Source organism: Castor canadensis, chromosome 6 (assembly GCF_047511655.1).
Source record: "Castor canadensis chromosome 6, mCasCan1.hap1v2, whole genome shotgun sequence".
Taxonomy (NCBI): domain Eukaryota; kingdom Metazoa; phylum Chordata; class Mammalia; order Rodentia; family Castoridae; genus Castor; species Castor canadensis.
The window spans coordinates 33,531,836-33,557,473 of record NC_133391.1 but is presented as its reverse complement, the minus strand read 5'-3'; the positions used below and the strand labels follow the sequence as shown (position 1 = coordinate 33,557,473).

Sequence of the window (25,638 nt, the reverse complement as noted above, 5' to 3'; positions counted from 1 at the left end):
ATGAATATATCAGCTAGCTTTGTATGGATGTTCTTATAAATACTTACAACATAAGCCAAAACAATCATTTAAAAGCCCATTTCATAAAGTTAAATGTGTGGGATGCATATTTATATCCAAAAATACTCTTCCCCATAAAATTCTTTATCTAAGCACTACTACACTTGGCGTTAAATAATGTCCTTGAAATTAAGATTTTTTAAATTAATTCTAGGAAATTAATTTTAAAGTGCAAACATTATCAAAGAGAAATATGTTAAGTCACCAGCTCTGTATTGTTTCACGTTTCTTGATTGCTGTCCTTCAATGCCCAAATCTAAATATATGAGACTTGCCTCATGGTGTCCTCAAGTTTTCAAAAAAATTGATTTACAAAAATGCAAGAGTTTGAGTGAATTCAAGGTGAGAGTTAGGAATGGTTGCTTCTAACATAAGTGTATGAATATCTACCTTAGTACCACATCGAATCAATTAATATTAGATTTATTCCTCACAATGCTGTTATTTTTATCCATGAATTTTCATTAGAAATCAGTTCATTTAAGCAATATGTTTTTAACTTTTCTAGGGTTAAGATGAAGCATGAACTTTTGTTCTTTGGAAGAACAGACATGATGGAACATCCTTTCCTTCAAAGTTAAAGATAAGAAACAGGAAACAAATACCATATCTACTCCTTTACCACACATTGTTATTATTTTGGTGTTTTTATGTTCAAGGTCCATGTATCTCTGAGCAACCATGAAAGAGCTTCCTGGAAAACAAGACAAACACACACACACACACACACACACACACACACACACACACACACACACACACACAATGTGTCTAAGCTGAAATGTTCTACCCTAACCGGGAGAGGAGGATCACATGCTGACAAACACTGAAATTACAACATTGGACACTGCATTTCGCAAAGTCATTGAACTTTGAGCTCACTTGCAGTCCAAGGGAAGCCATGCAGGATGAAGACGGATACATCACTCTAAATATTAAACCTCGAAAACCAGTTCCTACCTCAGGTAAGAAGGTCCACAGCCAGGAATTTGGAAAGTAATTAGAAAAATAGGTCAGTCTTATTTTGTTATTTTTTCTTCAGTGATGCTCTTTCCCTGAAGCATTTGAGCAGTGTCTGCGTTGACTCAAATGCAGACATACTTAGAATATCAATAACAAGGATAATGGCAGGTGCCATTAAATTAACTTTTAGAATTTAATGTTAGGGTCCCAGAGGCCAAGGGGAGAAGGAATATTTGAAAACTACATTTTCTAAATGCTAGTTAATGGATATGATTCTCCAGTGGTTGCTTACTAAAGGAAAGGCATAGACAACTAGGTGAGGCCTTAACAATGTTATATTTTGGATTAGAAAGGGAAAACCCATTGTGAATGGAAATAGATGTGTGGCATGGGAGTAGAATATGCTTACTGCTGTTTATCATCAAGGGAAGGCAGAGATGATCTGTTCATGCTGCTGTTTATAGTACGTGGAAAACCCTAAGGCAGGGAAAGGGGTGACACCTCTGTCTGCTCTTTGACGTATTTATTGTAATACCTACAGATGACCCTGCTTCCTCTTTTTGGTGGCGTGTGATGGCTTTAATTCTGCTGATCTTGTCTCTGGGGATGGTCATTGGGCTGGTAGCTCTGGGAATTATGTGTAAGTATTGACTTTTTGCCAAAGATTTGATTTGAGGAAGGCAGTACTTAAGGGTCCTGGTGTGTCCTACTAACCTACCTAACTGTCACTACTTGTCTCGTTACAATTATTCCAATTGTCCTACACACAGCTGCCAATATGTTTATTCTCAATAATGGAGAACTTTGATCTTTCCCTCTGATTATAATTACTTTTAAGTTTCTTTACCAATTAAAATGATTTTCAAAATTTAAAACTGGCCTTTAAGTATGGATCCAAACTATCTTTTGCAATGTTTTCTTCTCTCATTGTCTCGCATATTCTAAGACCCAGCCAATGCAGGATTTTCTTAATTTCATAACTATATCTATGTCTTGCTGTTTGATGTGATGCTCCATCTAGTTCCTTTATCTAAAATTTCTTCTTTCCCATTTTGTTCACTGAAATACTCTTTTTCTGTTCCTGTAAGTCCAATAATTATAAGTCTATTCCTGTAAATCTAATTGTAAGGGTTTACAGTGTCACATTTTAGTTTGTATAGTTATTGCTTGTTTGACTATTTTTATAAGTTATGTTAGAAGCTATCTTTCATCATGTTTTATTTACATGAATATCACAGTATTTTAAGCATAACAAGAATTCAATATGCATTCTTAAATGATTTAATATTTTGTTATTACATGAAGAGCATAAAGTAACTGAGGTCACTCACTTCTATGAAGTCTGCCTAAAAACATGTACCTAAGAAAATGTGATTTATTGGTGATTATCTCCTTCAATAACTTCCCCCATTTTTACCACTCATTTACTCATGTGTATCTAGTAAACTCTTCAGATTTTAGTAATTCTGTGGAAATGAAAGTTGATTTGCAAGATTCTTATATAACTTTTACAATGATGTCAATTACAAATTTTAATTTATGTAATTTTTTACATCTAGCTTTCACACAGCAAAATTACCTGCGAGCTGAGAATGAAAATCTCTCAGGAACTCTGCAACAACTAGCAAAAAACTTCTGCCAAGATTTAATAAGACAATTAGAACAAAAGCAAAGGGGCAGTTACGGTAAGTATGGATTGGTAACCTCTTTATCTAATGAACTCTTGAAGTATTTCTGTGATGGTAACCGAAGGACAGGAAACACAGCATATGAGGGAAATGCAAGCCAGATTTAGAGTGAAGTGGTCCTGATACTTGCTTTCTCCTTCAGATCATAAATGCAGCCCTTGTGACACAAATTGGAGATATTATGGAGATAGTTGCTATGGATTCTTCAGGCACAACTTGACATGGGAAGATAGTAAGCAGTTCTGCACTGACAAGAATGCAACTCTTATCAAGATTGCCAACCAGAATATTCTGGTAAGGAGAATCTGTGTCAAATATTTTGGATGCAAAAAAGAGAAAAATCTCAAACGTAACATTTGACATTTTTTTCTTTTTATTGGGACTAGGGTTTGAACTCAGCTTTGCGCTTGAAAAGCAGGTGCTCTACCACATGAGCAACACTTCCAGACCATTTTACTCTGGTTATTTTGGAGATGGGGTCTTGTGAACTATTTTCTGGACTGGCCTCAAACTGTGATCTTGATTTCACCTCCCAAGTAGCTGGGATTACCACAGTGAGCCACTGGCTTATTTAAAAAAAAAAACAAAATTTGTTCTTATATCTTCCAGTTTGCTCTAATCTAAGAAAGTTATCAAGCTTAATAAAAATTGCAGAACTCAAATATTCAATCTGGGCATGTTTCACAGGATCACTATCACTAGACAGTAAAACTGATATATACCTTTTTAAGGGCTATAGTGAGTCAGCTCGTGAACATTCATGATTCTGTATGCCCTGTTATTCTGACTTTCTGCACCATCTGCTTATGCTTTCTATAAATTAGACACATAGAGATATTTAGATATACAAATTAACTTTTCTTTGCACTCAGGCAGACAGAGGAATGCCCTAAAATCTCAACTTCAGGATACAGAGGTTAATTTGAGACATATAAACATGTTCTGGATTTTAATGACACTTATTACTATCTTGTTAGGCTGATGCCAGGTTGGAAATTTGTAACTAAGAGAAGTAATATAATTTTTGAGAAATAAAGAATAGTTGAATTTCAGGTGGAATTTAACCATCAGGTCTTAAAAGGAAGTATGCTTTGTGGATATGTTTTAAAGAAAAGGTCAGGAATTAAGAATTAAGGAGCAAAAAGTGACATTCACACAAGATTGCCTCTGAGATATCATTCTGAATCTCACATGCCTGTCAAGAAACTCAAGTCATTTTTTATTTTCCAATAATGGGTTTTTATCTGTTATTCTAGGAGGGTAGAGAGTATATGAACATTTCATCTCCTTTTTAATTTTGTTGCCCAGAGATTTATTGCCTACTCATCTATTAGTCAACAAATATGTGCTGGAACACACAGGACCTGTTCTTATGAAGTTAATAAAGCACATAGATACTCCTAACCTCCAGAAGCTTGTATTCTAGTTGGGGCAGCAATGAATTTAAAAATTGAGGTTAGCATATAGGACAATAGTGATAACTGTTGAGTAGAGAAAAGTATATCAGAGCTGGATGTGGTGGTACACATCTATAATCCCAGCAGGCAGAAGGCTGAAGTAAGAGGATTGTGAATTTGAGACCAGCCTGGGATACCTAATAAAAGAATAAGAAGAAGGAAGAAGAAGGAGGAGGAGGAGGAGGAGAAGGAAGAGGAGGAGGAGGAGGAGGAAGAAGAAGGAGAAGAAAAGAAAACAAAAATTGGGAAAGGCAGTTGTATGTATTTGTAAAATTCTTTAACGAAGCCATCAGATACTTTTCCTTTATCCAATCAACTAAAACAAATTAATATTTCTATATGTAATCAATAAAGCCAAGGCAAGTAGAGTTTAATTCTAAAGACTATAAACAATGAAATTCTTTTTGTTTTCTTTCTTTTGTTGCTTAACATTTGAATCATATTTGGTAGTATATTTGGGACTTTAATTGCTGGGAAATGTGAGTATATAATATAAACAAATATGAAGATTAGAATACAATTTTGTGTATAATTTTTCTTGTGTACTATAAGCTCTTTTATATTTGAAAACAACTCAGCTTGTTACAGTTCTAAATGTCAAATACATAATATATTTGTATAATACACATATAATTTATATAATATACATATATAATGTATATATATAATATACATAATATATTCTCCAGCTCATGTGGGCAAGGTCTTATTATAAAGCTCTGTGTTAGTCACATCCAAGAGCTGTGGAGGCATTCTGACCCTTATATTTATTTATGTTCTAATAGGAATACATCAAAGCCAGGACTGTTTTAATTCGTTGGGTTGGATTGTCCCGCCAGAATTCTAATAAGATCTGGATGTGGGAAGATGGTTCAGTTCCTCCCAAAAATATGTAAGTCACTGGACACTCAGAATAAAAGGCACTACTAGTTAGATTTATTCTAAGATCTTTCCTGTTGAGTACAAATTACTTAAAAGTTGAGATGTGTTTCTTACTCTACTGTCGGTTTTATAAGCAACAGCTGTCATTTAAACCCTGTTTGTAACCAAAGAAGCTTGATAAATAAAAGCATCTTACTTCTCTCTCTCTCTCTCTCTCTTTCCCTTTATCTAAGCCAATAGTGTTCACATTTATTTCTAAGTCTGGCTTTACCTTTGGAATATCATGTGTGTGTAACTTGATCTGATTATCTTCACATATTTTAGAACAAAATTATCATCCTCATTATTTTATGGTTGAAAGTTATTACCTTAAGGGTTTTCTTAACTTTTCAGTATCATTTTGTCTGCCTTAGGAGTCTCCAAGAATCAGGTACATTGTAGGACACAAAGCAATTGTAATGTTCATGTCATGAGACTCCATCCATCTGCTTTAAGACCTGAATTGTTTAATATTACTCTCCAGTCTCTAAACTCACCACCCTTCGTTCATCCTATGTGTTAAGATTACAGTCTTTCTCCAACTAAAATAACAACTGATAACCAAAACTTAAACAATCTTATTATGTAAATTGTGAAGTTATTCAAATTTAAATATTTAACAAATATTTGCTTTGGATGGGATCTTAGAATACCACAACTACATGCGAACATCTTTCAGATCTTGGGCTTTGTCTACTGGCTGCCTTATTCAAACATTGCAGTAGGAGTGGTACACTCTCTGGTCTATGAAAAAGTCAAGCTGGGGTGAGGGGCAGCTGTTGTTTGTTTTTTTGTTTTGTTTTGTTTTGGCTTATGAGTTTTGTACTTCTGGGTTTGTTTGCTTTTGGTTTGGGGGTGTATTTTATTTTCCCTTAGAATATTCAATCTCTATGACTCTATGACTGGCTCACCCTTGTGAGTTAAGTCTGTTTAAACATTAATTCTTTAGAGAGGCCAGCTCTAATTGCCCAAAGTAAATTAGCCTCCCTTTGACTAACATCCATACAGTCTATCATATCTTCATTGTTTTTGTTTCTTCATAATTTTTACCACTCTGAAATTTCTTTGCCTGTTTATTTGTAGGTCCTTGCCAATATCCATCCACTGTAATGTAATGTATGTTGTCTTCTTTACCCTTCTACCCTCCACACATCAAATAACCTCATCTCATGATTGGTGTTTCATAGCTATTTGACAAATAATGTAATAAATATACATCAGCAGAGAACATAAAAGCTAGTGGACAATTACAATGTAGAATGCTACATTAGATTCATCTCTCAATAATGTAAAATCTCTGCTCAAAATATTTGATCAACTTTCTTTTCCTTGAACATTCTCCATCTTGTGTAGCAGCTGGCCCTACAGGAGCCTCCAGTTTCTCTCTGTATCTAAATCCTACTCTTCCTTCAATACACAATCAAACCCTGAACTTGTAGATACAGCCTTTTTGCAGCATTTCAAAGCCAAATCTACCTGTTCCTTACTCTTACTATGTAATATTCACTTGCTCCTTCATCTTACACTATATTAATTTGCTATTGAGCTTTTCAAGTACACATAGAGTATACTTTGAAGAAGCCTGGAAGTTTCTCACAATTGAGAACATCAACTTGTTTTATTTTGTTTCTACATTTTTCCTGGAGTCTCCAGTTTGTGCAACAAAGTCCTAAACACAGAGTTTGACTGCTGCTTGTTTATTCACTTTTCAAAGGAACACACTCTGTTTTATTCACAGGCTTGACCTTTCTGGAGATAGAAGAGAAAATATGAATTGCGCTTATTTTCATAATGGGAAAATCCGCCCTACCTTCTGTGAGGACAAACATTATTTAATGTGTGAGAGGAAAGCTGGCGTGGCAAAGGTGGACCAACTACTTTAATGCAAAAACAGGGACAGGATATCAGACAAATGTTTGATTGTACAATAAATGATCTGAAGGAAAGAAGTCCCTAGCACAAAATTGCTTATTTCAGCCTTTCTTCCCCGTGGAGTCATTTTTTTATATTATCTTTACTTCCAACACCATTTGCCCAGCCCTCTACACATGCAGAAGCCAACATGTGAGTTTGTTTTTCAATTGTTAAATTTTTCATTAATTTTCTTCATGCCTTCCATTTCTACTTTTCTAAACATACTGTGATTCACTAGGTCTTCAGATATATGCATATAAAAGTAAAGTTAGAACAAAAAGGTTAATGCTTAATTGACTTAAGCAATTCAAAATATCTAAGTGAGGGTGAGAATGTAGCTCAGTGGTTTGGTGTTTGCTTAGCATGTACAAGACCCTAAGTTTGATCCCCAGTACCACAATAAAGTAAAATAAATAAAAGAATAATTCAAACTATCTAAGTAATAAAGACAGCATAAAGTTGTAGAAATAATACTAAGTTTGGAATCAGTAGAATAATTTAGAAAGCAAACCCATAAACCACTTCTGCATCTTCCCTAACTTTCATTTTCTTATATTCAAAATAGGTTATTAGTCATTTTAAATACCTCACCTAAAATAAACTTCAGAGCTTTATTTTATTCATATGTAAACATTTTATATAGCTGAAAGAAAACTTCAGAGTATTAGTTATTATCAGAAGCTAAATGAGAACCTTTACCATGACTTCTCTATTCACATTAGAAAATAGCCTAATACGTAAAACACTATCCAATGAAATTACTATTCCAAGTCCACCTCTGATCAGACTCAACCACAGCAGTTTTCTTTGCAAAAGAAGGAAAGCAAAGTTTGCAAGAAACCTCATGGGGTTTGTAAAATGAGTAAATGCTTCTTATCAAGCCCCAAAGTTCAGAAGATAGAGAAACAAGTAGAAATGCTTCATCGGGTTCTTTTCCTAACAGTTCTATGTTTGACTTTTGCTGAATAACTCTGGGAGTATTTATAGAATGTGTGGTGAGGCTCCCTTAACAGGATAACAGGCAAAAAAAAAAAATGCATTTTTTTTCCTACAGCTTCCTTTCTTTAACTAGTAAAAAATACAACTTATAAACATGATTCTCAACCCGCTCAACTGACATGTTTGTATAAACACGGAGATGTCCAAACACAAATAGTGATGGCAGGCAGGCAGAAAGCTAAGGAGAAACAAAGACCTGTCGATAAACAAACACTTCCACGTGATTCGGATACAAGTAGTCTTTAATAGATTTCAATAAACATTGCAGTAGAACTTTTTCCTTATGTGGGTTTTTGGTAAGTAATTTAGTCTCTTTAAAACACAATTTCTTCATCTATGAAATGACTTTAATGTTATTACCTTATCAAGAAAGTAACTGTGAGAATCACTTGATATAATTACATATTGATCATAGCATCAGGCTGGTAATAAATACTCAGTGAATATGTGCTACTTTTGTAGCTTTGTGCACTGACACCCAAGGACATTTGAATCTTTATCTTTTCTTATACTGTGAGTAAGCAAGCAGATTTAGGAGACTTCAGGAAAAGAACAGAAATTCTTCAAATTCTGCTTGCATTTCAAGGGTGTAGAGACTTTGGCTTTGGGAGATGTGGAGTCAGATGTGGATCTAGAATTTGAACACAAGACCTTATGCATCTTACATTTAATTGTTTATTTAGAGAAACCAAATAGGAACTGGAAAATTGTCCAAAAATTAATAGTATCTCTGAGACTTTAGTGTTTCATCTCTCCACAATGCAAAAGCATTTGTTTACACATCATTGTGTCATGCAAAATTTTTATTATTATTATGCTGGGTGGGGGTATATTGGAGTATTTGCAAAAGTTCTTGCAATGTATCAAATATATCATATTTGAATTCACCCCCCTCTGCTGCTCTTTTTCATCCCTCTTCCCTCAATTCCTGGAATAGTCTCAAAAGATATCATTTTTGCCAATTTTAATGTTTTGGTGGTCCTAGGGTTGAGCACAGGGTCTTGTGCTTGCTAAGCAGGTACTCTACTACTTGAACCAACCTCTAACACCTTTTGCTTTCAGTTATTTATCAAATAGGGTTTAGCATTCTTTTACCTGGGCTGGCCTAGACCTCGATCCTCCTATTTACACCTCCCAAGTAGCTAGGATGACAGGCGTGAGCTACAGTATATGGCCTATCACACTCAAATTTAGAAGAATAATATCTTATATATGGCTAAACACAAATAAAAAATGTAAGTCAATCAAATATGCCTATGAAAATTCTTTTATTTTTCTGGTACCTATATTTAAAGCATCTTATACATGAAATCAGAATAGTATAGATGCTGTGATGAGACTACTCAGTTTCAGTTACTAAATGTGAAACTTACTAAGTAAAATTCATCAAAATTTAGCTTCTCGGTACCTCAATTTACAATTAAGTTATACTATATTAATAGTAGCAGCTATTTTGGAACTGTTTTGAGCACCAAAATAATTCACGTGAAAGCCATGGGTACAGTGAATAATAAATAATAGGTAACATGATTAAAAATACCAAAAGCAACATAAATAACATATTGATCTTTTATTGGGAGAAGCCAATGGCTATCCCAAAGGAATTTATGAGAGAATATACTGTGCTTGGGAAAACTGTATCTTTCTGCACCTGATTTTTACTGTTGATAAAATCTGAAGAGCGAGTAGAAATGCATAACTGCTGTTGGAATTTTCATCCCCAATATTAGTCTCAATACATATTTGGCATTATTATAGTTTCTTTATCTTTTTCACCTCAAGATAGTGATTCTGAAAATTTATTCCTCTGAACTTGATGTCAATTCACATATAGCATAAGCAAACTTTTAGAGAAAAGGAAGTAAGGGTTTATTAATTTTGCAAGGAAAATGAGGAGGACAAAAACTCAGTCTCAAAGCTGTTGTCCTTCCCACTAGGGAGGGGGAAATGGGCTTTTAAAAGAAAATCTAACAGTTCGGGCTTCTGGATGTACCTGCTGAGAGGCATGACCTTGAGCCAGAAGGGAACCTTGAGTCTATGTATTTCCCCATATACTAGTGCTAGATGCTGCAGCTGTATGTCTTGCTGTTCGGAATATTCCTTCACTCCCAGTGTCAATGAGATAAAGAGAGGCATGTGATGACTTTGCCCAGAACTGAGAAGATGTTTTTGAGTTCCCTCACATGGGAGAATGGGTTGTGGGAGAAAAGACAAGAAGAAGGAAAAGAAAAGAAAAATGTCTGTTTAAAGCTTGCATAATTGAAGGCTGAGAGCATGGCTCAGATGTCAAGCACCTGCCTAGCAAGTATGAGGCCCCAAGTTCAAACCTCAGTACTACCAAATAAATAAATAAATAAAACTTGTGCAATTAACAGCAGGCTGACTAGTAAGGTGAATTAGTTACAGAGCTGAAATTACCATTGTGAACATATCTAGGTGTCTGCTTCTGTTACAATAGAACCTAGCCCACATAAAAGGTGGTATGGAGGCACCTTATTTATCCAATTAGAATCTTGGGCCACAGGAACATCATATGGAGTATTTGAGGAATGTGCTGGATATTTTTCATTTGTCACTGAAGACCCCCTCCTTATGCCTTAGAAGACTGAACTCTGCAAGCTCAACCTCTGGCTTCCAGTTAATTCAGCCAGTGAGAGGTGCTGATAATGATCAGAAGTAGAACACTGATTCCAATTCTGGCTCTCTCTCTACAGTGCCTTGGTTTGGCAAAGGCTGCATTTCTACATCTTTATCCATGGCCCTGGTGAGTCAGGTCACAAAGTTCCAATAAACACTCTGCACTTAGTCTTTAAGCCCTGGAGGTGATAATAGCTTCCCAATGCATATTTCACTACCCTTCCTCTCCCACACCCTGCCCTTTCTGGCTCTCTTACTAACCTTTTTGAAAACTTTAGTCCTTTTGGCATGTTCCCTTGGACTACCCCCTTGAAAGTTTACTTCTGGGAACCTGACTATAGTAAAGAACAATGATTGATCCAGTGAGATACTGAAACAAAAAGAACATTGCAATTTTGCAGAATATTGGGACTCATAGACTATAAATTACTGAGAAAATTGTCCTTGGCCATAAGAAGTGGCCAAAAGATAAATGATAATTAAGGAATCAAATTTCTCAATATTAATGCTGTAGTCACAGGATGTGACAGAAATGGCCAGCTGTCCACTCAATAATTCATGTCTCCCTTCCAGAGTGAAGTTACTGAAAGCTTACTTCCCAGACAAAATTTACATTTTCAAGTCAAACCTTTAAATCCAAATGGGCATGCCATTAGTATTTCTAGGTTATGGCTCTCATGAAGCAAGTGTGATTTGTCATCTTCTCTTTTTCTTTCTAGTGTCCCACATCATGGAAGAAACCCAAGTTCCATTAGGGAGAAAGCTATCCACCATCCAAGATTACTGGAGCTAAAATGTTACGTGAATGAGATGTGAACTTCTGTAATAGTGATTGATGTTTTGAAGTTTACTTATCATAGCAGCTAGCATTACCCTATTCAAGGCAAAGAATGAAATTCATTTTGGGACTAAAATCCCTTCCTAGCTTTCTTGTTTAAAAAATACAAAGCTTTCTACACCCTGGTTTGCACAATTTAAACTATATTCATATCCTCATTACCTAAATCATCTCTGTGCTTCATATCCTATATCAAATAGAAGTGCATTCTTTACACTGATAAACTGTTCACTTTGATACTAATCAGTGCTATTATCTTTGAAATCTGCTGCCTTTTCAAAGTCATTGCAATAACATCTCCTAGACTTGGGCATGCTCTGTTCATTCCATTTTCATTTCCTTCTTTACCATATGTTTGTCTTAAATTTCAAAAACTTCCACTTTCTGGATGAAGATACATCTGTCCTTAAACCCAGGTATATTTCTGCAGTAGTGTGGAACGTAGCCAATTTTAGGGTTTTTTTTTTTTTTTACCATCCTGCTCTTGTGTAGACTGCTTTACTTATTAAAACACCTCAGACATGCATGAGGAAGAAATATACACCTCTCTTCAGTGGGATAATCCACCATCAAACCCTTCTCAGAAATGTCTGTCTTCCAACAAATGTTCAGGTAACCAATTCTAATTATTTACTGGAAGACTAGAATTTCCTTTTTCTTTCTTGCTCTATGATGAATTCACAACATTTCTTCTAATCAGAGATAACCTACTTAGGTAATTTACTGTGCTTGATACACTAAGTGATATAAATTGGAGGAGTGATTAAAATTGAAAAAGGAAAAGAGTAGTGGGCAATAAATATGTGGCTCTCCCTGTCTCTCTCTCTCCCTGTTCCTCTCCCTCCTTCCCTCCTTCCCTCTTTCTCTGAAAAAGAAAAGTAATTCCCATGTAATTTTAACTATTTTTGTTCTTGCATAAAATGCTTAGTAATTTATCTGATAACTAACTAAGTAATAGAGAAAAAAGGTTGAAAATATGGCAAAATCTCATCATCTTGGAATTATTTGCTATAGTAATCAATTATATTTTCATTGTTTAATATATGTACTCATTTCCTTTTGCTGGTTTAACAAATCACAGACTTAAAGTATTTATACAACACAAATTTTTCACTTTGCAGTTTTAGAAGTCATAAGTTGAAATGAATTTCATTTTGCCAAAATAAGGTTTTGGTAGCGTTCTAATGACAAAACCCATTCTCTTGTTTTTTGTATATTGTAGAGCTGCATTTTTTACTTGTTTTGCTTCTTGGTTCATTTCTCCATCTTCAAGTCTAACAACATTCATCTTCACATGTTACTCTGCTTTAAATCACTGTACCATACTCTACCCCTCTAATCTCCTCCCTATTACTGATAAAGACCCAGATATTCCAGGGTGACTACCCACTTCAGACCTCTACCTTAACACCATCTTTAAAGTCTCTTTGTCCACAAAAGATTCAAGGGATTAAGGTACAGACATCCTAGGCAGAGTATTATTTAGCCATTCACAATATCTAAAACTAAATTTTATTTATTTTTCTCTGATTAGTGTTAAGATACGCTTTTCATTTTTCCCTCTGGAGAGTTAGAAACCTAGCTGGAAAAAGTTGTTCATCAGATTGTTGTTTTAAAACAAATATATTTTAATGAGTTATGTTCAGGTGACTTTGAAGAGATGGGAGAATCTTGCTCTCAAAAGTCCACGATTGCTACCCTCTTGTTATAATTCTTAAAGAATGTTGAAAAAGAACACATATAATTAGTAAGGTTATAACATTTTACATAAGAATTAGAGGTATATTCTACTAAATCACTTAATTTGGTATTTTCCAAATCATATGCATTCCAAGTTATAACTTTCATTTTAAAGTTCAAGCAAAGGTCCCCTTTTTCCTGTTACACAAAATTACAAGCTTTAAGCCTCAACGATTCTGCAGCAGGAATGCCAATGTTAGTTCTTTCTTTCATTCAGTCTCATCTCACCCCATTCCATTCCTGTCATGTTCTTTCTCTAACGCTATGTCCTTTGTCTCTATTCCATGTTTAGGGACATGGTGTACTGTGACTGTGATTTCCTGTATTTTGTGCATGGGCTTATTAGCAACATCCATTTTCTTGGGCATCATGTGTAAGTACAAAGGCATATCTTCAAAATAATCTAGTTATACTTGTTATGATTTACATATCTAATGATATATATAATATAACGTCAAAATGTGTAAGTGGATGAAGAAGTCGATAACTATGAATAGGTATACTTGTTTATGTGATATGAAGTAAAGGCTTTCTTATTTAAATTCTAACACATTTACTTGGTATAACTGAGCTCTTGAATGCAACATATAACCTTCAGTGATCAATTATATGTTACTTAATTCAAACTAACATCCTAGGGTCTCTTTGGGAGAAGAATGTAAATACACACGTTTTTTTCTTTGGTTCTTTTTTCTCTGTGCTGTGAGTCAAACATTGGGCCTCATGTGTGCTAGATAAATGTTTTACCCTAAGCTATATCCCCATTATTCTATTATAACTCGATTTCTGAGTCATGTTAGCATGCAAAACATGCACTTTGAAAGATTTCAGAATGCAGTCTTCTGTTTCTACTCTACCTTTACTCCAAGCTTGACTTTTATTTTAATGTGTTTCTCTTTACATTAGTCAAGGTATACTTTCAAATGTTTAATGCAATCCTGAAAACCTTTATTCGGATCATCCACATTTACCCACACTGCTTTATTCCTTATATTCCAAGTGAAATTTTTTTGGCAAGTGAAATTTTTATAAAATATAATAATCGTAGAGCTTCAGTTTCAGAACTAAGGACTTGTAATATCATTCATGCTATCACTAACAAAATATGCTCAGAAAAGTAGTGATGAAGATTGTTGTTTGGATAACTTTCCTTTCTCATTTTCCTTGGGAAATCATTTCTCTATCAGGGAGACATCCATTGGACAGGACACACTATGATGTCTGAGAATGGGAAAGGAAAGGTTTAGATTTCAAAAAGCTTGATCTGGCTCACATAATGCTAAAAGCTTCATTTTCCTCATAGTTCTTGAAGAAATGTTTTATGCATTACTAAGATCTCAATCAATAATTATTACCTTGTCTATCACCTCAAATGCAATTTGACAGCCCAGCACAACTGTTAGAACTTCCAGAAAGTTTTCCTTATCTCCCCTTATGTTCTCTCTGTTCTTTTAAAATTTTTTATTTTAAGCAAATGTCCAGTTTTGAGATGTTCATTCATTAAATATCTGTTTATCACACTCACTGGAAACAAATTAGTTGAAAGGGAAATAGCAGGTAAGTCAATTAACATTTGTGAAGCCAGTTTCTTCTGTAAAAACTGTGGACTTTTAGTGAAATATTGCCAAGTTCCTTTCTAACTTTACAGTGTAAGAATCCACATTGATTGGTCTGGAAACCCAACTGGAAGGCCTGAGTTCAAACCCCAGTCCCTAAATAAATAAATAGGATACACATTGAACTCACATTGCAAATATCAAAAATATATAGCTTAAATATTAATTCTATGTAATGAATTTTAGTGATTCTGTATAAACACTAAGAAGATAAGAAAAGCTTAAAGTATAAAATCATTTGCAACTAAAAACAAAATTAATTGACAATACAGTCTTGAAGCAGTATTGTCAAATGAATAAGTATATAATTTGACTTTTGTATAAAAATAAAACTACTGTTTCCAATTACAAGTATTAAATTGCCAAATTTCCTATAATACATGCTATTTTACATGTCCTCAATAATACATCTTGTCCAGTATATATATATAATTTTCTCTTCTTTGTCTGGTATATGAAATGTATTTAAATAACCATAATGAACATGTTGCTAAGAAAACAGTAGGAATCAAGAACCATGTGTGAGAGAAAGCAGACATTCCTGTCCTAGTTCACCATGGATAGTTCAAGAAACCCAGGATTCAAAGTGCTTTGATTATTCTCCCTCTTTTTAGCAAAAGTTTATGCCTAACTGAGTGATCAGTAGGACAGTGATGCTCTTTATTTTATCCTATAAGGAATCTATCACATTTAGACAATGAAACAGAATGATCTTCCTTTTTAGAAACTTGAAACATATTTTTTAAAATATCATGAAATTTTTCTAAGTTACCTACATTTTATAAGTTGTTGTCACTTTGAAACTTTAGTAAAATGGGAGAAAGGGAAATGAGACTGCTCTTTTAAGTTTCATCCTACATGGGAAGCAAAATACTTTACTTTTATTGGTGTTGAGGTTGTAAATCATTTGCAGCAAGTGAGGAATAAAAACTAAACAATATACTGAACTAGAGAAACATAACAAATATATATAAAGTATAAGATTTCATGTTTTTCTTCTAATGCAAGTTTTTATGAAAATTTTAATGTAACTTTTTTCTTCGTCATGTATTTTTAAAACATACCATAAATGATATGCAACAATCAGAGACCTTCAACCCAGAGTTAATGACCATATGGTCAGCAAAGTGAGAATGCAAAGTAAATATGTAAAAAATATGTATTTAGCAATGAACACATGGACACCAAAATTAAAAACACAGTGCCATTTATATTTGTTCAAAGAATAAAATGATTAGGTAATAAACCTAACAGAATATGTATATAACTTATATGCTGAAAACTATAAAATGCTGATGAAAGAAATCAAAGATCTAAGAAGTGGAGAAATGTGCTATGATCACAGATTGTAAGACTCAGCAGGGGAAAGGCTTAATGTGATTCCTTCCAAAATTTCTTGTAGACGTGGATAAGGTTATTCTAAAACGTATATGGAAAATCAAAAGAACTAGAATTGTTAAAATGAGAATAAAATGGGAATAGACAAACTGCTTGATGTTGAAATTTATCATATAGCTGTATACATTTAGCTGTCAAGGCTAAATGGACCAGTGGACAGGTTCTAGGTTCTATATTATACTACAAATATGCTCAACTGATTTTTGACATAGGTACAAAATCAATAAAATGAAGAGCAGCCTTTTCAAATAATTCTGAGTAAATTGGCAAAAAAAATCAAAAAATGAAAAATTAATTCAAAATGAATCACAGTCTTAGCTGTAAACATAACAATAGAAAACTTTCAGGAAATGTAGGAGAAATTTTGTCGTTATAAAGATAGGTAGAGTTCTTGGATTTGACATCAAAAGAATAATAAAAAGAAAAATTGATACACTGCACACACCTCAATATTAAAAGTGTTTTCCTTGCAAAATGAACTACTACAAGGATAAAAGCATAAGTTGCAGATGAAGGAAACACTTGCTAACCACATAGTCACTAATCTAAAGTATAAAAATGCTCTCAAAACTCAAAAGTGAAAAGCCAAGCCATTTAATCAGAAAATGGAAAAAAGACATGAAAAGATATTTCTCAAAAGAAGCATGGTTTATGGTGTTGAATCACAGTGGGACTTTACTATACACCTATCAGAAAGCTAAAAATAAGAACTAGTGACCACATCAATGAATGTGAGGGCACAGAGAAGATGTATCATTCATACATTCCTGGTGGAAATGTAAAGTGTTATAGCCACTCAGGAAAACAGTACCACAGTTTCTTAAAAGCTTACACTTGATACCTCACAGCAGCATAGTAATTGCACTCCAGAGCAGTTACCTCAGAGAAATGAAAATTTATGTTCACTAAAAGCTACACACATGTGTAAAACCACTTTACTTGTAATGAGCAAAACCAGAAAACTACTCAGATGTCCTTTAGTGGGTGAATGATTAAACAAATGTGGTAACCAAATTGAAAAATTCTAGTCAATAATTTAAAAAGTAATTAGCTAGTTATTTATATAGCAATCCAGTTGACTCTCCAGAAAATTATTCTGAAAGAATAAATCCCAATTACAAAATGTTGCACATATTATAAGATGCCATTTATTTAACATTGTTGAAATGGCAAATCTATAGAACTAGAGCATGGGGTAGTGGTAAGGAATGGTTAGACAGAGGGAATGAGTGTGCTTTATAAAAGACCAAAGTGATGGATTCATGTAGTGATGAAGAAGCACTGAGTAGTAATAATATCAAGATCAAAATCCTGGTTGTGACATTGAACTTTTAGCATTTTGCAAGATGCTAGTATTGGGTGGAAACTGGGCAAAGGGCATGTAGCATCACTATTATTTCCTACAGCTGTGAGTAAATCCACAATTACCTCAAAACAAAATGTGAATTAAAAACTAAAGCCAGAAAATTTTGTGTGCTAAACCTGCTCATTACCTCAATTGTGGAGATGGTTCACTGAATGAATACATGCATGGAAATATACCAGATGGTACCCTTCAAATCTGTATGTGTGATGATAATTATACCTTAATAAAGCATCCACAAATTGTAAAAGCAATGACCTGTTCTACTCTCCCTTCAAAAAAAATTAATATATCTCCTCAGCTAAAGAATAAATTAATGAACTAGAAGATAAAGCATAATTAATACACAGAATGAATGCTATCTTTGTGAAAAGATAGCAAAATACAGAAAAGAGAGTGAGAGATACAGAGCATATGAGAAGATTAGCATGTATTGTGATTCTTAATCGTTATTGTCAACTCTTACATTGAAAAGCACCTAGGAGATCAGTAAAGCACACCATGAACGTGTCTGTGAAGCTGATTCCAGCGAGGATTAACTAAGGGGGAAAGACCTGCTCCTGAATATGGATGGCACCCTCCCATAGGCTGGGGGTTTGGGTGCAATAAAAAATAAAAAGGGAAAGAGAAGAGAGCCACTGAGTCTCTCTCTCTCTCTCTCTTTCTCTTCCCCTCCCTCCCTTTCTTTCTCTCTTCTCGCTTCCATTATGGATTGAGCTGAAACAAATCTTTCTCTCTGAAGTTGTTTCTGTCAGTTAATTGGACAACAAAAATGTCCAACTGACACATGTGTACCAGTAGACCCAAGGTTGACTAAAAACATAAAGCTTTAAGTTCAAGAAACTTTATAAAAACCAAGTATGATTAAAAAATACTCATTTTATTTTTCAAATTTTATTAACATATATTAGTTGTACAAGGAGATATATTGTGATATTTACATATGTGCTTACTGTATAGCTTAGATTTACTCCCTCTATAATTCTCCCTCTTCCTCCTCCCTCCTTTCTTAGAACAATTTCAACAGGGTTCATTCTTCTATTTTCATATATGGATATTAAACACATCCACCATATTCACCCTCTTTCAACCTTTCCTTACACCCACCCCTTTCCCAGTGGTACCCATCCCCAGACAAACCTATTTTACCCTTTCCCTTTATTTTTTAAGTGATCAATACTCATTTTAAGGAAAGATGTTTAATAAAATAATAATAGATAAGTACTTCACAATATGCTCTTAAAAAAGAATTGGCTTAATAACCTAGTGAGAATTGTGAGAAAATAAAAACAAAAAATAGTAGGAAAGTGTCTAATACTGAAATAAATCATAAACTTAAAGTAATTAAGGCCATGTTACTGACATATGAATAAATAAGTATATGGCTTGAATACAATTAAAACAGAAATAAATCCAAGGATTTTATTAGAAATTTACAGTGACGCCTCCTGTGGTGGTGTACACCTGTAATTTAAGCTACTCAAAGTCCAAGGCTGGTTCAGGCAAGAGTGTGAGACCCTACCAAAAACAAACTAAAACAAAAAGGGGTGGTAGAGCACTTGCCCAGTACTGGAAAAAAGAAATGAAAGAAATTTAAAGTGAGCTAAAGGTAGCAACTAAAATAATATAGGGGGAGGGTGTTTAAATGAAATTAGACAACTGTGTAGACATCTTGGAGAAAATGTTGAATGTTTAATGTTGAAGTCATACTTTACAATAAACAATGAAATAAATTTGAGACACATTAAAATATAATTTTGAAAATATACATGTGAAACTATAGTCCCAAATTTAATACTCTTGTACTAAAAATGGCTAAAAATATTGGATCTGTGTGGAATAAACTACCACAAAGATAAAAGAAAAGTTGAAGAAACACAGTGCAGTTTATACCATACAAAAATCTACCTTCATAGCATGTAAGTGCACCAACATATCAGATAGGAAGGTTGGCTTCTAAAAGAGACTCATAGGACCAAAATGTCAGGGCTTATAAATCTAATTTATTACAAAATAGGAATTAATTCATAATTAATTATTAATTGTTGATTTATTACAAAACAAGAATGCTGTTGCATTCTTATTGTATCAGCCAAAGTTTGTTCCACTAGAAGGGGTCCGGAGAGGCCAGGTGCAGGCACCTTTTCCTGCCTCTGTAAGTTTCTTTCTTGGATCAGGAAACATTGACATTTACACAGGGCTGGTACGTTAGTACCAAGGAGCTTGCGGGAGTCTCTTTTGAGGATTTTTATGTTTTGCTGATCACAAAGGCAAAATTGTGCTCAGGCTTCCTAAGCAGCAGAAGTCTTTCAGGGTCTCATTATGACTGGGGACAAACCACCGATTATACTCTTACCAATAACTGAAGATATCAAACTACTATAATCTGGCTCCCAAATTCTCAGACCCATGGTTACAAAGATACACTATTCATCAGTATGCTTTACTTGTCTGAAGGTTGGTGCTATGTGAGAAAACTTCAGAAACACTGCTGAAACTAATTCCTTGCTATTTCTCACAGCACAATAAAATAAAGGAAAAGACTTGAAACTCAATTTAGGTTATTACAAAGGAAATAATCATGCATTTCATAGAAAAAATTTATCTGACTTTCATCAATGAGAGTAAAAAATAATTTCAGCCTCAAACATAAAAAGGTAGCTTCAAATTCAAATGATGTTGAAATACCATGTGGAAGATAATCAGGGAATATCTAATATCATTTAAATGTCTACAGTTGTTGACCTAGATACTTACTTTACAAATACACTTGCACACATGTGAAATGAGGCAATTTTTCTTTCTGTAATGCAAAGTAATTATCTATTGTCTAAAAAACAATAGAGAATTGGTGAAGTTAATCATGACACATCCATGCAATGGAATCCTGAATGGTCATAATGACAGAACAACAGAAAGTTCATGTCCTGACATGGAATGAGAACTTATAAATACCTAAATAATAAAATAAAATGTACACTAGGTAAGCAGATTGTCACCATCGTTGTAGAGGAGTGAGAGGGAATTTTACATGTATTAGTTTGTAAAATTAAATATATCTCTGGTAAAATATAAAAGAAATTGGCAAAGCTATCTTCTCTTGGGGAGTGAAATGACTAGGTGAATAAAGAAACAGAGATGACAAAGAGGTTCTCAGCTCTGCAATCTTTGTAATATTTGGTTCTTGAACAATGTGAAGTTCAAACAAAACCTAAAACAACACAAACTTAAGTCTCAAAAATAACCAGTAATTTATTTTCATTTGTGTTGAATGATGACTTTGTTATAAAGTGTCAGTATTTTGTTAGGGATGAGTGTCATTGTTTTCAGGGTTCCAGGTGTCCATTCTTGCAATGCAGCAGCAAGAAAAACTCATGCACCAGGACAGCTTATTGCTGAACTTTACACAGTGGAAGAGCAACTACACTCTTCAGATGCAATACTGCCACACCTTGATGCACAACTCTTCCAGGTCAGGTAATTGACATAAAGCCTATGTTCACAGTGGGGATCCAAATAAATGCACATATTCGCAAAGGAAGCAGTGGCACATGCCGTTAAATCACTAGTCAGAATTTCATAGAAGGGATGACATAGTTTTGGCTGCTCTGTAGTTCAGTCTTATATGTATTTTCCAGTAGTATGTGGAAAAATACTAAGGTTCCAAAAAGTTTAGCTAAACAAAAGGTATAGTAAAATGTCAAGGTGGAATGTGTATGATTAGTAGGATAGATTTTTAAAAAGAAACATTATGCCAGGTGCCTGTGGTTCATGCTTATAGTGCTAGCTACTTAGGAGACTGACAGCAGGAGGATCACAGTTTAATGTCAGTAGAGGTAAGTAGCTTTCAAGACTCCATTTCCAAAATACCCAGAGCAAAATAGACTTGAGGTGTGGCTCAAGTGGTAGGGCACCTGCTTTGAAAACACAAAGCCCTGAGTTCAAGCCCCAGTCCCACCAAAGAAAAGGCAACATTACCTTTTATCTACCCACTCAAATTTGTAAATGTATTTAATTTCTGATATGTTTAGTTTAGCTTCTGCTTTACATTCAATTATAGGTAACCATTTGGGCAGAAAACTGATTTTTTTTAAATGAGAGTATTTACCATAAAATAACTATAGCATTTAGTATTCATCTTTTTCAAAGTTACTCAAATTTTATATTGCTTATGAGTTTTTTAAATTTAAAATAGTATTTCTACCTGTTTTACAGTTTGTCAAGTATTCTATGATTACTTAATTTGGTAATACTCCAGCACATAGTTTAGAGAATGAAGTTCCCTATAGTGGATACCATTTAAATACTGTAATCGTCAGTGAGTTAGGTCAAAAATCTAGTTCCTTCTGATTGGAATGTAATCAAATAGATGCTTGAAGAATAGCTGTGTGCTTAACAATGCTTTTCTATATAACAGACTATTCCAAACATGAGTGAGGCCAACCTCTGAGTCATTAACTTTGAATACAGTGACACTACCCATTTCTGAAACCTGTACCTCCAACATGTTTGCTAACCCTCCAGATATTATTGTCATCTCTGATTACACTATATCTTTAACTTAACCAGGACTCTGATCTGCAATGATTCCAAAGGATATTGAAGAGCTTTATGCAACTCAGTACCTGAGCAATAAGAGCTATTGATGAAAACTTTTCACCATAAATAGAGGACCACTCTCTACCAACTAGAGTTCTGAAGTTCCTGAGTTTTTCCCTGTATAGAACTGTGCCACACTCTCTTGGTTAAATTCTTGTTCTTTGGTTCTATGCAATTGATAGGTCTTATTTTGTGAATACATACTTTCTTAAGACAGGTTCTGTAAAACTTACTAAATATTAAAGCTTCATTCTTGGTTATGGCAAAGTCCTAAAATGAGCATATTGCTGATTTATGCTGTTTTAATTTTTCTCCCCTACATGTTTTCAAGTCACTCCCAAAGGCACATTATTTGCTCTCTTCATTATATATCAAATATTTTTTTCTTTAAATCTCAGAGTTTTAAACATCAACTTGAGGCTTACAGTTCAACCCATTTCAGTAAGATTAACAGACATGAAACAGCAAGCAAACCAACGACTACAAACGATGTTAATTCAAGGAAAGAAAGATGGGTAAAACTGGAAAAATGAGATCAATTTTTACAGAGAAAGATTTGAGTAAAGATTGCCAAATTAATTTGACCAAAACCAACTCTTAGAGATTTATTTCAGGTAGAAATTATAAAAATCTTACTGTTTTTAGCCTCAAAGAAACTGGAATTAATAAGTGCTGTAACGTGGGTACCATTTAGTTACAATGTCCTGTTTTACTGGAGGTGATCCAGAGGTTACTTGGAAGATATGTGTGACTAATATTTTACAATGATAATAAGGAAAATTCTATATTTGCAACCCATAAATGCAGATCTTGTCCACACAACTGGATTCAGAAAGGAGGAAGTTGTTACTATGCCTCTGAAATTTGGAGTATCTGGCACACCAGTAAAGAGTATTGTTTGAAGGAGGGCTCATCTCTTCTACAAATTGACAGCAAAGAAGAAATGGTAAACAGTTTTAAGGGCTCACGTCATTCTGAAAAAACTATGTTTGTTACTAAAAGAAAACACAGATTCTCATCAGATAAAATAACTTAATTTTCTATAATAATAGTTTCTAGTGAAAAGCTTAAAAGAGAAAAACTAGAAATTAGAAAATTAGTACAATTTATTTTCCTTTAATGAGGAAAAACTAAAAACAGGTTGGTTTTCCAGAAATCAACGAGACTATGTTAGTTTTATCTTCTTGGTTAGTAGAAAAGTGGGGGAGCAGAATGGATATTCGAACATGCTGATTCATTCCAAGACATACACACATTATAATTGTACATACATTTTATATGTATTGTTTTCAATGTCACTGAGAAATAAAATAACCTGTAATAATCTTGTAATCATCAAGAAGAAACAGAAGTATGAAAACTGAGGTGATATGCTGGGTGTGATGGCACACTGGAAGCTGAAGCAGGATGATCACAAGCCATCCTAGGCTACATAGTGAGATCCTGCCTCAAAAAAAAAAAAAAAAAAAAGAAAGTAAGAAAGAAAGAAAAGAGTAGAAGAAAAAATTAAAGTGATGAATAGTTCTAATAAAAATAAATACTTGCTCAATGAAATGTTTAATTCACTAATGTCTTAACAAGTAAACAATAAGATGCTTCCTAAAATCATTCTACCCGTAAATGTCTGGAATATAATTCATAATTACCACATTTCTCACCTTATGGAAAATGCATATATGCTATGTTTACTAATTAAGTGAAGTTCATTTCTACAAGAATAATGGAAAGCAAATTTGTTAAGGATATGCAGTAAACAAAAAATACTTGAAATAAGTTATTATAACTTCACAAAATTACTTTCTAGGAAAACTTGATGACAAAATTAAAAGTGTTTCCTTTAACAAAAGGTGCTTACATTAAGTTGCATCTGGAATCTTCAAAGCTATCTCCCACAGTGAAGTATGCTCAGAAAGAGTAGTCTGTGTGGCACATGATGCCAAGGATATTTTTACTTCTGATAATGATCAGCATAATATTTACCTTGTTTCAACACATACTGTTAGACTTTGAATCTATTGAAACTATTTTCATACCAGACTCCATTTTTCCCATAGTCTTTTTAACCATATTGAGAATACAGCAATAGGAAAAATCTACAAGATATTTTCTGGCTAAGCAAAATATCAGACTTTATATTTCACAGGAGTTTTGTTTGTTGTTGGTTTTTCTCTGTTCACATTTTAGGTCTTGTTCTTGTAGGATTTTATCACCCACAACTTCGAGAAGATCAAACTGGGCTACAATTACTGGGTGGGACTATCTCAAGATGGACTCAACAGAGCTTGGCTTTGGCAAGATGGTTCTTCTCTTCCCCCTGACCTGTAAGACTCTAAAACTACAAACAAAGGGAGTTCGAATCCTTATTTTATTTCATACCTTAGATTTCCTGTAGAGGACATATTTTTAGTCTTCTGATATTTTTAGTCTACTGATTGGAATTAATGTAATGATGAGCTAGCTTCACAGCTTCTACATCTTCATCCTTCTTATCCCTGATACTAGAAAATTCATGCCAAAATTCAAGTGTCTGAATGAACAATATAGTATAATTATTGAGTATGCATCCATTGTATCACTTAATATTTAAGAACACTAAGGGAAAGAGACTGTAATAATTAAGCAATATCCATTGAAGGTTTTCAGATAGAACTGAAGAGATTGGTGAACAGGATCAAGTGTCTTACTATTTTGAGAATTAAGAGTCAGGAAAGAGATACTAATTACAGCGTATCTTTGTGTATACATGACTTCTTTTTCTGTATAAGCCATTATTTCAAATTATATTAACATATTTTTACTAAGACAAAGCAGCTGTTACTGAAGAAGTAGGATAGAACCACCACAGGAGGGTGCCATGTTAAAACAAAATAAAACATCTCTCAAGAGTTACCCTCAAATCTAACCTCAGATTTGCTGACTTGTCTTCCAGGTTGCCAATTAAAAGCCTCCATTCAACTACCCAGGTCTGTGGATACCTCAAAGGCACTTCCCTTTTATCAGATAACTGCCACAATTACAAATATTTTATATGTGAGATGCACATACTCAGATCCTGTATCTGAAAGAAATTGCTCAGAGCCATCTCCTATTACATGTATTTGAAACACACCATTGGAAAATCTGCCACAAGAAGCCTAGGAGCAAATACAGAAGTGAACCCATGTATGGGTTATGAAACCTGATTCCAGGATCTCAAAACTTGGCTTTGTATTTATAGTTTATAATCATCTTTAGTACTTCCTTGATTCCAATTGACATTGTGAAAATTATTAGGAGTAAAAGTGACTTGAAATTGCAGAGGACCAAAAAATCAAATGCATTGAGGACAAATTGATTTAACTTTATTATGTTTTTTAGAAAAATTCAAAGTAACTGTAAATACTATTCAGAAATCTATAAATCTTTGCCAGAGGTTGTGCAGCTGGCTGATTTTTTAAATAAATAA

General features: G+C 33.9%; 2 protein-coding genes across 16 annotated transcripts; both read left to right on the top strand.

The window, feature by feature from the left end:
- Positions 1-810: 810 nt before the first annotated feature.
- On the top strand, positions 811-7,038 carry Clec1b (C-type lectin domain family 1 member B). 2 transcript variants are annotated; one of them, XM_020156144.2, is made up of 6 exons: positions 816-1,025; positions 1,565-1,663; positions 2,583-2,708; positions 2,854-3,005; positions 4,954-5,060; positions 6,828-7,038. In XM_020156144.2, the coding sequence occupies exons 1-6, from the start codon at positions 962-964 to the stop codon at positions 6,970-6,972; spliced, it is 693 nt and encodes a 230-aa protein (XP_020011733.1). In that variant the 5' UTR covers positions 816-961; the 3' UTR covers positions 6,973-7,038. The 2 variants fall into 2 exon arrangements, with proteins under 2 accessions (XP_073932186.1, XP_020011733.1); XM_074076085.1 differs by lacking the exon at positions 1,565-1,663 and having other exon boundaries at positions 811-1,025.
- Positions 7,015-25,638, top strand: Clec9a (C-type lectin domain containing 9A). Of its 14 annotated transcripts, none has more exons than XM_074076070.1 (8): positions 7,018-7,153; positions 10,604-10,766; positions 11,359-11,435; positions 13,510-13,590; positions 20,925-21,066; positions 23,001-23,139; positions 24,393-24,514; positions 25,123-25,638. In XM_074076070.1, exons 2-8 carry the CDS (start codon positions 10,669-10,671, stop codon positions 25,253-25,255), a joined length of 792 nt encoding a protein of 263 aa, XP_073932171.1. In that variant the 5' UTR covers positions 7,018-7,153; positions 10,604-10,668; the 3' UTR covers positions 25,256-25,638. The 14 variants fall into 14 exon arrangements, with proteins under 14 accessions (XP_073932174.1, XP_073932182.1, XP_073932179.1 ...); XM_074076072.1 differs by having other exon boundaries at positions 7,091-7,153; positions 10,717-10,766; positions 11,359-12,089; positions 25,123-25,637; XM_074076077.1 differs by having other exon boundaries at positions 7,091-7,153; positions 10,717-10,766; positions 20,925-21,071; positions 25,123-25,636.

Bases quoted from the DNA above. Each gene is read 5' to 3' on its own strand.
- Clec9a (XM_074076070.1), top strand. From the start codon at position 10,669: ATGATCAGAAGTAGAACACTGATTCCAATTCTGGCTCTCTCTCTACAG. The intron at 10,767-11,358 runs GTGAGTCAGGTC...TTTTCTTTCTAG, and splicing joins CATCTTTATCCATGGCCCTG to TGTCCCACATCATGGAAGAA. The intron at 23,140-24,392 runs GTAAACAGTTTT...TTGTTCTTGTAG, and splicing joins TTGACAGCAAAGAAGAAATG to GATTTTATCACCCACAACTT.
- Clec1b (XM_020156144.2), top strand. From the start codon at position 962: ATGCAGGATGAAGACGGATACATCACTCTAAATATTAAACCTCGAAAA. The intron at 3,006-4,953 runs GTAAGGAGAATC...ATGTTCTAATAG, and splicing joins TTGCCAACCAGAATATTCTG to GAATACATCAAAGCCAGGAC. The intron at 5,061-6,827 runs GTAAGTCACTGG...TTTTATTCACAG, and splicing joins TCAGTTCCTCCCAAAAATAT to GCTTGACCTTTCTGGAGATA.